The following is a 12,896-nucleotide window of genomic DNA, read 5'->3' as shown; positions in this document are numbered from 1 at the left end:
TGACGAAATGAGCAACACTAAGTGCGCAGCGCTGGGAAAATGGAAAGAAAAAAGGAGAGAGAAGTTGCAGGAAATAGCAAGCTCTGTCAAAGAGCTCAAAGAAAATCCCGACAAACTCCTTACCCATCTGCCTCCAACCTTTAACAAAGCTAAAGCACCAATCAAGTACTGCACCAAATTCCCAGATAAAAGAAAAAGAAATTTGCTGTTGAAAGCCAGACTTAACTTATTACCAACGCACGAAATACTTACTATCAGATCCCGCTTCAACGAGACGGACTGTCGACTATGCAAAAAGCCGGCAACGAAAGAAACTTTAAGGCACTTAATCTTAGACTGCGAAAAGAACAAGCACAACAGAACAATCTATCTACTACCATTGACGGAAAACCCATGGATGTTCCAAGAAAACGAGCTATGGAACAGACTAATATCAGGTGAATCCACCAGATGGTCAATGGCTACAGTAAATCTGATCGAGGCAACTTTCAAAGAATTAAACAACGTTAAGCCGTCCATCATAAGGGATTCCAACTGAGGTTCAACCGACGGAGTCTTTGTTTAAGCCTTTGCTCGAGCCTTGAAGGAAGTAGGTCTCTTACCGGAAACTTAAAGGACAAACTCATCATTGATAAGGCAACTGTAGTCAACTGAATTACGAACAAAGCAACATAAGTAATGAAGAACAGAAGATTTCGATAAATTTATCAGGACATCCCGGTATAAAGCAAATCGAAAATATATATATATTTAATATATATATATATATATATATATATATATATATATATATATATATATATATATACTCAATCAACCCCCATTACTCTTCACTGTCATCACAATCCTCCGTTCTCACATTTGTTTTGCCACATCCTTCAATCCACTCACCATTCGCCTTTCGGGTCTTGACACTCGCGATCGTCTCCTCCTCCAACCGGCCACTTTCACCTTTAGTCCGCTCAGCGCCTGTGGAAACTAGGAGGAATTTCGTGAAAGAGGGGCCCGTCCCATCTGTATCTTCTTTAACTTGCAAGTTTGTCTATGTACGGCCGCTCTCGCATTTTTCCAGCTAGATGGCGGAGGAAGCCAGATATTCTGCAATCCCTAAGAGCTTACTCGGTCGATGGGCCGGAACCATCCTCTGCTACCAAGTGAACCCGAAGAACGGGTTCTTTTAGACGAGGTAACAGTCTCAGAGATGGATGGGGATGCAGACCTTACTCATACATCAAAAATCAGACCGACTCAAGAAGTTGGCAAAAGTTAAAGCGGTTTTAATAACAAGTTTTTCAAACAAGGAGTACAACGGACATAAACAGATGCCGCACAGACTTATCTCTCGGCATTTTTATAAAATAAATTGCCTTTATACTAAATATTCGTCAGGAGTGACGTCATTCTACGTGGCAAAATAAGAAAACCTACTAGGGGTTGTGGTTGGTGAACGGGGAACATCTACATATACTTTCTATGGGATACAGGGACGCGATTGGATCTCTAAGGTCAGTTGGGCAACTAAGCCCATCCCAAGTGCAAGTCATCTTCTGTGTCATGAACATATACGACATACTATTGGCTTCTCAAACTATAGGGCTTCTTAACAAATGGCCCTCTATAATTGGTTGACCCGCTTGTACCCTTCTGGAATGTTCCACTCGCTAGCAACACACAACTGGGACTCCAGGTGCTGGGGGATTTGGCCTGGTCATGCCTCCCCACCCAATTAGCCCAACATCCATCATCACTCCTGTGGGCTGCCATTCAATTAATACCTTTGGACTTGGCCTTGCAGAGGCTCACTGCACCTGAGAATAAAAGGGAGTGAAGCATGGTCTTATCTTCTGGTCTCGGTGTAGCTCACCCCAAAGTTTATTCTCATCCAATCATGTGACTGGAGAACACGTTTTCTAGCTCTTTGTTGTATTTTAATATCATTAAATGAAGAAATCTTGGCACCCTCAATAGTTTTCATTACACGTCCAACAGGATCTGAGCTTGCTTCTTATGTTTTTGTATCTTCTCGAGTACATGGCAAGGCTCTCGGTGGCCCGACTCTTCACACTAGGCCAGGCAAGCCTTTCTCGAATCTTCCTTCGCCGCCAGCTATTATTTTGCTGTGCCACACTACCAACTCTTCCATTCATGGGGTTCAAGTTTGTAAAGTGCGTTGTGGAACATCCAGATTCTATATATTCCTATGCGTATACATTAGCGCATCGCCACAATCTATTCACTACGTAGCCAGCCTTATGATTACTTCGTCTACTTGCGGTACTGCGTCTGTACAGTTGTAAAATGGTTTTACATTTTCTTCGGTGCTTCTCTGCACGTGCAATCTTCATTTCCGGAGCGAAATATTGCATACTTCATTACTTTGTCGTCAGGTTCTATAGGGTCTATATTCTTACTTCATTTATATCTCTTTTGTGTGCGTCACCTCTACTTCATGTGATGTCACCAGTTCATTCTTCATTATTTTCACACTTCTTGCGGAACTTCCTTCAGAAGGTCATCATTTCTTTGTGGATACATATAGGGTTTTCTCAATGGCTACCTTGTATCAAGGACTTTTTTCGCGGCATTGGCATTTTCACTGGTATTGCACATGTCGCAATTTCCGGTTGCCAACATATAGGCAAAATAGGGGTGGAACTTTCGGTAGAGGTGCTTGGCTCCACCTCTACAAGTGTGTGTGTCATTATTTTACATGACATAGACTGGTGCTGACATTTTATTTCTTTTATTCTCATGCTGTGAGTGAAATAGCCCCCCGCCCCCCAAAAATGTATGTCGGATATACCTCCCACATTGATTCCTCTGGGTCCTTTCCAACTTGGGAGTAACTGTGCCAAGAGGGATGCGTGCCAGGGAGGTCATTTAGGGGTTGCTACTGAAGTCTCCCTAGTGTAATGCATGTGCGGAAAAACTAAAACAACATGACGCCGATGCCCGGCCATTTTGGACATTCACTTCCATTACCGCAATGAAAGCCTGCGTTTTCGTGGGCTCATTAAGTAGACGTGCATTTCTGCAGCGGCGGCAAGGTCACATAATGATGTCAGTTAAACTAAATGTGCAGAATAGTTGTTGTATTGTCTGCCAAAGGACAAGCCAGAAAGAGAGTCAGAGCATTCTGCAGGTGCAGTGATAAGGGTTACAGGGAAAGAAGGCAAGGAAAGACAGATAGAACTGTACCCCCGGGTGATGCAGTCTCGCTAAGAGGGAGGATGCTCTGGCCCAGAAGCCGTTAGTACGAGTGATCTCGCTGCCTACCTGCTCTGGGACTAAGCAGTGTTGTGGTGGCCGAGATGAAGTTGTGTCTTCTGCAACCATTCTAACGGTGATGCTCTTTTTCAATGTTTTTGTATAACTGACTATATGTTATGTGTGTGCGTGTAACAATTGAATAAGGGGCCTATAACGAGCCATTTTGTTTTTATATAACCACTGGTTTATGTGTGATTTGTTGCCAATCAGAGTCCAATAACTTGCTTTGTCAGGGTCTAGGGTGATGTAATTCTGAGGCCCCTATACGTGGCCCAGAAAAAGCAAGACACCTTGCTACCCCTAAAAAAAATGTTGAAACTCCTGGGCTGTGTGTGGCCAATGCCATGTGGTTCTTTGTTTCTAGAGTGGTTGGCTTTCTTGTTCAGGATTCTTTAAAAAAAAAACAGGGGGTTCCACAAGTGTAACACTTTGAGCAGTGAACCTAAATAGGAATGAATAGGAATAACAAATAATTTGTCTTTCTGGAATTCTAAACAATAATTGCTAGACTCATTAAAGGTTTATTCAGGCACACTTCAGGGGGTGAGTCGCTGATTTAATCTGTTCTTAAACACCTCAAATTCACAATGCAGACAAAATCCTCCAATAAACATTTAGAGTAGAATAAGCACCAATTTCGGACTATGTATTTTGTTTTTCGGAAATTGCCGTTATAGCATGTTTTTTCTGCCGATACATATAGTGATCCATTCTTGTATGAAATGTATTATCACGTTACAGTGATATTGTAACCATATTTTTCATATTGTACTTAGAAACAATGCTATGTGATGCCACTTCCTGTTTTGTCAAGGATTAAACTGTCATGTTCTATCGCTTCCCGTGATGTCACTTCGGGGTGTGGTCAAATTACATCACTTCCTGTGATGTCATCAGAGGTCAAGGGTCATATGATGTCACTTGCGCTAACCCTAGCATTTTGGTGAAATGACGTCCCTGCTGCGTGCCTCCTGAATACAGCTGTACTTGTAACTTGTGCATATGATTCAGTGACAAAACGTTCGGTACTTTTTATATTTTGTAGTTGTTTTTTAGTCACACCTTTATTATAAAGAATACAGTTTTACAGATATATTGTGTGGATCTTCCCATATTGTCTGATAATTCAAAATATTTTTTGTACCTTTTAAGCCCGCTCATGTCTTCAGGTGAGTTGCCTTGACTCTCTTCTCGCCATACTAGTACATCGCGAGTCAGGAACTCAAAAGAAATACCGTTGAAACCATGCAGGTTGGTATAGGTGGGCCCTAGAAATGGAGCCTGAGAAAAATTTTGCTAAAACTATAGATATCTTGAGTAAATAAATACAAATAATAAAAATGTACATACATGTGCAAACAAAGTGTAACTCATTTGGAGAGTAACCGATTTTACAAAAAAAAAAGAAAAATGTGGTTTTACCTCAAGAAAATGTAACTGTATACATGTTTATGGAGATCTGAAGCCTGTTGCACTTGGACCTGCGGCAAATAGGCTTGGGTGCGAATCGTGTGATCATCAGTGCTTCGCTTATCCCCTTCCTAATGTTAGTTGTTACTCCTACATGGACCCAGTGCAGAAGCACACTGGCACGCACACACTCGCATTGGGTAATCACGCACTGTGCTCCAACACTGAACCCATGCAATGACATTTCACCACCCCCTTCCCTCTTTTCATTCTCACTGCGCTGGTGGAGCAGTGGCAGCATGAGCTGTAAAACATCAACCGAGAGATACTAACGAGCTCGGGTCATAAAGTGCACGGGCTGAGCCAGTGAGTGAGTGCAGGCGACTGTCATGAGACTGTCACTGATGTCCTCGGACTACCTCCTCGCTGCCCACATGGTGATGCCCACCCCTCTAGTTTCTTTTAACCCCCACCTCTTTGTTTGTCTCCATCAGCCACCAAACCAGCTCCTTCCTATGCAGAGCAGAGGGGACGTTTAGCCTGCACCATTCATACAGTGGGGGGGAACGGCGTGCTGAATATTGAATCCGCTCTCACAAAGGTAGCAGGCTACGCATTCCCAACCGCGCTGCTCCGGCGCCCCACATATCTTCGAGGGGGAAATGGTTTCTTATGGCATGGCCGATGGAAGTGTAAAGTCACATTGGGGAAGTCCACAGCCTGTGGCTCCTTATCTGATGTCGGCGTTGGTTTCGTCCATGCTCCCAGAGCTGCCTCCTGGCTTCCTGACTCCGAACACAGGGAGACTGAAGGGGGAGAAACCGGAGGGTGCTGCCGATAGAACTGCAGCTATAGGAAATTCCCCATTCTCCTCCCCTCAGTGGGACCGAGCACTTGGCACCCTGGATCAGGGAATTCCCCAGTCTGCTGCTGACACTTGGTCACTATATGGGGGGCTCTGAATCTATCCCCATCCCCTTACAGTAAGCAATTCACCTGCACTGTTCCTAGGTCTCACAAGACTTGGAAATGGAAGGCAGCGACGCGTAAGTGTACGTTTGCACTTGGAAAACCGTTAGGTTCTGTGCTAGACAATATAATTGATTGGTTATTGGATAACTCGTCGGTTTTAGGGGGAGGGACTTGTATGTTTTTCTAACAGTGGGACTGGCTTATGGTTTTTTTTTTTGGGCACATGCTGGGTAGATTTTGGAAGCAGTGTGTTGCGATAGCTTTTCTTTGGTTGCATGTGTCAACGAGGTTTGGTGTGGCAGACGGGTTGCATTGAGTTGTGTTGCGGATGCGCGCGATACACAGGCCACAGCGAGGCAGCGAGAGTTGAACTGGGTTTAATGTTGCATTGGGGTGACCAGCATAGACTTTAAGGGTCTGCTCTGTCCTAAGTGCAGTTTAAACATTAACCAGTGATAGATAATGCTGGCAAGGAAAGGAGAATGCACTAAGAGCAAGGGGCCCCCTGCTAAATGGTAAAGTTCGGTAAAGAGGCGCTGGCTTCACACTTTTCTATGTTACACGGTTGCTGTGTTTTGTTTCTTGTGTTTTTCTCGGTTTCCCTCTTTACGATCTTGCGTTTACTCCTACATCATTGCAGCGTTGGCAACCAACTCTGTTCAGATACTGGGCGAAAGCACTCGCTAGAATAATGCGCGGCAGCGGTTAAGTTGCTAAGCAAAATAATATTTTTGTTCTGTTTCTGTAGGTGTTTACAGAGTGGTAGCGAGGGAAGCAGAAAATGTGCCTAGCATGGAATGCCCATGTTGCACTTTAATCAATGTGTCTTTCAACTCCAGTTTATGTATGCGATTTGAAAGCACTTTGCCATTCTGTCTGTTCTAATCCTCGAAATTGTTATTATTAATACAAGCTATGTTTGCGAGCAGTGGGCAGAGTGCCTTCATCTGGGTATAGCCGATGAGGAGGCATTAACAGCCGAATGTAGCTAGTGAGGCTCCCGATACCCCACTCCATAGTCTTTATGTGAATGTAACATAAACTCATGCACAGGATAATGATTTTTCCTTGTATGTTGTGATCAATTTATCACTATTGTGGATGGAAGTCTTACCCCAAAAACATACAGCTACTGAGATTTCCAAAGGCAGAAGCCTTAGAAGTAGACTGGGTGTCACTGTTGGACTTTCAGCAGCAAGGCTTAGACATGCAGTATTGCACAGCAGACTTGGTTAATTAATATTTGTATTTCATATTTATTTAGATAGTTTATTTCCAGAACTGCAGAGGAGGGATTCAAACGAGGATTGTTTTTGAAATTATTTATTTTGCAACATACTCAAAGCATCTTGTTTGGGTCACCCAAACAAGGCATCGCCTCAATGATGGCCTGTTGCTTGAAAGATGAACTACTTTGCTCAATCTGCCTTAGTATCTACCAGGACCCTGTGAGCTTTGGCTGTGAACACTACTTCTGTCGCAAGTGCATCACAGAGCACTGGAGCCGGCAAGAGCACCAGGGCACCCGGGATTGCCCTGAGTGCCGCAGGACCTTTGCCGAGCCGACTTTGTCACCCAGCCTGAAGTTATCCAACATAGTGGAGCGTTATGCCGCCTTCCCGCTGGACGCCATCCTCAATGCCCAGAGGAGTTCCTTCCCTTGCAAAGACCACGAGAAGGTCAAGCTCTTCTGCCTGACTGACCGTACCGTGGTCTGCTTCTTCTGTGATGAGCCATCCCTCCATGAGCAGCACCAAGTGACCAACATCGATGAAGCCTTTGAGGAGCTCCAGGTAAGACTTGAACCAGCTACTTTAGTTATAAATCATGTATTCTCTGTATTTGTTCTAGCATATTCACACACACACCTGCTTCTAGTTGCTGTGCTGACGATTGAGCATCATGTCTCACCAAAATTAACACAACCTACTGTTGTCTGCACTATTGGGGTAGAAAGCAAGCAGAAAGACTGGCGCACTGAGGAGCATTTGTGTTATGTTGATTTATACTGTGCATCGCTACCACCCAAAGGCAGTCAGGCGCTCTTGTGGCTCTGCAAGAGAGGAGGTTTGAGTGTGTTAGTGGGGATAGAATGACAGAATAGGTTCAGAACCAGGAGGAACTGGCGTTTGTGAGCGTTGTTTTGCATGTGGGAGTTGGTTCGGGAGGCCGTGTATGTTATAACCGTATGGGTAGGACTCAGTGCCTCGGATGTGTGCTAGTGTTTGTGTTGGAGTGTGTGTCTTGTGGTTGTGCGCACTGGTTAGTTGTGTCCATAAGGGGCCCAGAGTCACGGATGGCTGTTAGGTATATGATTATCTATTGTGTTTGTGTGCATTTGTGTTGTGTTGAGGTTTATGGACTATGTGCTGGGGAGTTCCCTATAGGTTTTCTTCCAGAATCTCAGAGATTGTAGGGTGCAAACATTTGATTTTTGGTGTGTAGTGTGGCTACCCCTAGTCAAGTGTATTGGGGTTGGTTATGTTGGAGGAGCAGGAAGGGGAAATGGGTTAGTAAGTCGGTTGGTTTGGTGAAGCCTCTGGTGTGAGTCTTTGGTTGCCGATTAATGGTATCCACCAGCATTCATAATTGTGGTTCGTTGGCCCGTCTCGCCTCCTCTCTAGCCAGGGCGCTGACTTCCTTTCGGGTTATGGTAGCAAGTGGACGGTTGTACCTAGTGTGTTTTTGGTTACTCGTCCAGGTTAGTCGTGGCCTTTGTCAGGTCGGTTGCTGAAAGGGTGCGCAGCAGGACTTCTAAAGGGAGAGGGGGAGGTGCTCGGCTGGGCAGCCCTAGTTATGGGTGGGCCAGTAAGTGTGGCTCAAGTTGTGGGCTGGTGTGGTCCCAGTTGTGGGTGGGCAGGTTGGGGTGATGCTTGGGTTTTAATGGTGTACCTGTCTGAGTTTCCTTGGTGTATAATTGTGCATGGGAGTTATACCTAAATCTGTCTGTTGATTGGGTAGCCTTCTCTTTGTTGATCACTCTAGTTGTTGGGGATGGTTGGGTAAGCGGGAGGTGCAGTGGTTGGTCCTCTAAGATATTGCTGATGTTATCTGTGACCGTGTCCCTTGATGTATTTCTTTTTGGTCCGCAGTGTTATTGCTGCTGATTTCCCTTTGTGGTTGTCCTTGTCTGTTGAATAACCAGGTTATGAGTCGTTTCATGAAGGTGATGTAGCCTGTGGTTCTGCTTTATTTGGGCATGGTGTTCCAAAGGATAGCAATTACACCTGAGAATGCTGTTGCTCTGAATTTCCTTTTGTCTTGTCTCTTTATTTATTTATTTATTTATTTTTTTATAACATATTTTATTGGTTATTTTAAAACATACATACAACATACCAACAGTTTCCCTCCCACCCTCCATCCCCTGGTCACCGGGTTGGTCAATCAATCTGCTCGTGTCTCGCCACTCTGTGCATCACTTTCCAGTAAAGTGTTACTTGCCAAGCTCCGTGTTGCGCTCCTGTGCCCTCTTCCCCCCCACCCCCCCTTCTTTTTCCTCCCCCATTGCTGGCAGTCCTCAGGTCACACGTGCTTCCCATTTTCCCCAAATATTTGTGGCCTTTGCTGGGCACCCCCGTGCTGTGTATATCTGTGTTCTTTCGCTGCGCAGATGTCCATTTCGTTTGACCATTGAGCCACTGTTGGGCACTCGGGAGCTCCCCATTTCTGCGCTATGTCACGCTTTATCAGGCCCATTGCTATGGAGAGGAAAAATACCCTCCCATTTGTTTGCGGTGTTCTCATCTGGGGCCCCCAGTAACATTATTGCAGGATGTAATACTATCGTGCGACCCAGCGTCCTTCCTAATATTTGAGAGCATTGTGTCCAGAAGGTCTTGATTTTGGGGCATTCCCAGAGGAGATGGATGAATGTGCCTTCCTCCCCCCGGCATCTCAAGCAGTTGGGATCTGTTGCCCTTCCCCCAACCGAAAAGGGCCACACGGGGGTGGTATACCCTGTGGAGTATCTTGAGCTGAATCAGTCTTATTCTGGAGTCTATTGCAATTTCGCGTGGGTGCATGAGAACCTGGATCCAGTCCTCAGGTTCAATGGCCCCAACATCCCGTTCCCATCTGGCTTTGAGGCGGACCAGTGCATTAATGGATTTATATAGAATAGTTGTTATCTTGGTGGGGATGTGTTTTCTGAGTAGGTTGCGTTCCAGGGGTGTGCAATCTGGTGCATCGGTAAGTGCTTGCCTCTAACCACTGAGTGCATGCATTAGTTGTGTATAATGGTAGCGTTCTGCTGCTGGGATTCTGAACTTCTGCTGGAGTGTTTCAAACGGGAGGATGGAGCCATCGGTAGGTCGTCGCTTGATCTTGTGTCCCTTTTTTGCTGGTAGCGGCTGATCTTGGCTGGAGGAATTCGGCTCCTTGACTATGTAAGGCTTTGTGGGTGATGCAGAGGGCTTTGAGTTAAATGTGTTTGTTACTTGGAGCCAGTGTAGGCTTTTCAGAGCTGGAGTAATGTGGTCTCTTACATTTAATTTTAGTGGAATCTTGGCTGTAATATTTTGTGAGTCTTTCTGGATTTTCTAGGTAGAGGCTGTTTGCGAAGTCAATTCTTGTAAGTATCAGGGCTATGATTGTGAGGAAAGGAGAGGTATGGGAGTAGTCCTCTGAGTAGTCGTAGGCGGTAGAAGCATTTTTTGGTGATTGCATTGACTTGCGGTTCCAGGGATAGTCTGTTGTCCATGATTATTCCTAGGTTATTTACTACGTTGGAAGTCTCTAGTTGTGATCCCATGCCTGCCCGCCAGTCCAGGTGTGGGTTGGCTGCGTTGATTTCTGTGGGTTAGAGCATTATTTCTGTTTTTGCTGGGTTCAATTTGAGGTTGTTCATTGTTATCTAGTTTTAGAGGTCTGTGACGCAGTTGTTGAGGCATTTATTTTGTTTCTGGGTCATGGTCGTCTTCACAATCAGTTGTGCCATTTGCGTAGTTGTAGGTTGTTAGTCTGTGGGTTCAAATGATTTTTCATCATGGGGCACATGCAGATGCTGAAAAGCAGGGGAGAGAGGCTGGATCCGTGTGGAACTCTGCAGGACCTATTTTGGGTGTTTGAGATGAATGATGGTAAGTAGGTTCTTTCGGTTTGGTTTGTGAGGAATGAGGTAAGCCAGCTTAGTGCAGATTCCTGTATGCCACATTCCAAGAGTCTTTTAATTAATGTTGCATGTCTAATTGTGTCGAAAGCTGCACTATGTCCAATAGTATGAGGGCCGGTTGGGCATCGTCTGAATTTATTTTCAGGACGTCCCATATCAATAGGAGCGCTGATTCTGTTCCTCTCATCGGTCTGAAGCTAACTTGTGACTGGTTGAGTATTCCGTTTGTTTCAACGTATTTGAAAGGGATCTTAAACAGATGGTTTTCCAGTATCTTCGCTGGGTAGGGGAAGCTGGATATCGGTCTGTAGTTGCTTGGGTCTTCTACGCTTTCTGAATCCTTTTTTTACTAGGTGTTTGATGTTTGTGGATTTGAAGGCAGTTGGTACGATTCCCTTTTCGAGTCATGGGTTCATTAGGTTCTGGAAGTGTGTTGCTGGGGTTCTGTGGTTGAGGATTTCTTTAAAGATGTCAGCAGGGTAGGGGCCCCTTGGGGATCCTGCAAGACTGGTGTCCTTGATCAGTGTGGCAAAGGTTTCTTCTGTGATTGGTTCTAGTCAGGTGAGTTTTGCTGTAGTCTGTGTTTCGCCCCTTGTCTGTGTTACGGCGGTTGTGGTTGTTTTAGCGTGGGTTGCGTTAATGGTCTGTTGGATTGTTTCTATTTTTTATCTCAGGTGGTTGGTGATGCTGTCATATGGTGATTGTGTTTGGATGACCGATTTCTGGCAGGATGAGTTGTTTAATCTCTGATTCTGAGTTCTTTCTGTGGATTTTTTGCCTATTCAATTCTTATGGCATAGTATTTTTTTTGTTTGTTTTGTTGTTGCTTTGAGTACTGTTGATTTTTATAGTCTGAGCTGTCTTTGGTATTTTATTTAGTCCTGTCGGTTGTACTGTTCTCTCCATGTTTTTTCCATTTTGCAGTCGTTTTGGTTTTTAGTTCTTTCAGTTTTTTTGTGAACCATTTTGTAGCCAGTGTTTTTGGTGTGGCTTTGAAAGGTTTTACTGGTGCCAGGTGGTCTTGGGCCTTGGTGATACAGCCGTTGAGTGTGTTTTCTACTGCATCTGGAGTTATTTTGGTAGGTTCTGGTGCTCGTCAGAGCAGGGGATGAGTGGCGACCAGGGACATTTGGAGATGGGGGGAATATGAAAGAAAGATTGGCCATGGCAGTCAGTCACATGTCTGCTGTGCCTATTCTAAAATGTTCTGTCCTGTGTTCACCGCAAGTGGCGAACTCTAGACTAGTCCTCGAGCCCCAAATTCACGCAAGTATTCAGGACAGCCGCAAAGTTTGTGTATAATAAATATGAATCAGAATTATTTATATAGTTAAAGGTTATCTTGAAAACATTGCTTGGTTAGGCCGTTGATGTCTGACCACGCTCGTAGGCATTGGCCTTTAAGTAAAACTGTCAATTGCTTGAGATTGTAGGTAGATTGCTATGAGAATAACAAAGCGGGCAATGCAGAATGGCAAACATTTGAATGAGCCCCAACTACGGTTTCCAAACTTGGCAAACTTCAGAAACACAATTCCAAAGGGAGTCAAGCCAATTTTGGTCAACCTGGACACCACTTTTAAGGTCATTTAAAAAAATAAAATAACTACCGCCTTGTGTGATGGCGTGTAGATTTACCACACAGCATCTGAATTGTTAAAGGTTCCCTGTGATCTTTATACCACTAGCGATAGACTTTAGACGTCTGTAAATGGCCTTTCCTTGATGTTTTCGGGTTGGAGTTGGAGACGGTGGATTGGAACACGCTATTTCCGTAAATATCTTGTCAAGTGGGGTTATTGAAGGTAAGGGTTTCTTGAATGGAGGTTCAGTATGAGCCCAATGGAAAGCTCTTTGCAGCATATACTGTTAATTCTAGTGGACATGATTACAATAACCTTGTTATTCACTGCTTATTTTTTGTGTTCAAAATGGTCTTTACTGATTTTGTGTAGATCAAAATTAAGAACATATGCAATGCCATTCAAATATTTAGAACGACGCTAATTTATGATTGGAAGTGATGGGATGGAATGTTTTACTTCAAGCAGTTCCCTCCAGGTTTCCCGACAAAAGGCCTGTTTTACAGGAGAATAAGGTTTCTTTGCATGAGAGTGTTCCTGAAAGGCTG

General features: G+C 44.5%; 1 protein-coding gene across 3 annotated transcripts in view; it reads left to right on the top strand.

The window, feature by feature from the left end:
* Positions 1-5,311: 5,311 nt before the first annotated feature.
* Positions 5,312-12,896, top strand: part of TRIM62 (tripartite motif containing 62) — a 354,686-nt gene continuing 347,101 nt past the window's right edge. The window contains exons 1-2 of one of the 3 annotated variants that reach the window (XM_069610837.1): positions 5,318-5,726; positions 6,917-7,445. In XM_069610837.1, coding sequence (XP_069466938.1) covers positions 7,035-7,445 — 411 coding nt within the window. In that variant the 5' untranslated portion in view covers positions 5,318-5,726; positions 6,917-7,034. Of the gene's footprint in view, positions 7,446-12,896 lie in introns of all 3 variants that reach the window. The other 2 variants (XM_069610836.1, XM_069610838.1) reach the window with 2 other exon arrangements.

Source organism: Ambystoma mexicanum, chromosome 8, assembly GCF_040938575.1.
Source record: "Ambystoma mexicanum isolate Mex_15411 chromosome 8, UKY_AmexF1_1, whole genome shotgun sequence".
In the NCBI taxonomy this organism is placed as follows: domain Eukaryota; kingdom Metazoa; phylum Chordata; class Amphibia; order Caudata; family Ambystomatidae; genus Ambystoma; species Ambystoma mexicanum.
Note: the sequence above shows the minus strand (reverse complement) of the source record. Positions and strands in the feature narration are given on the sequence as shown.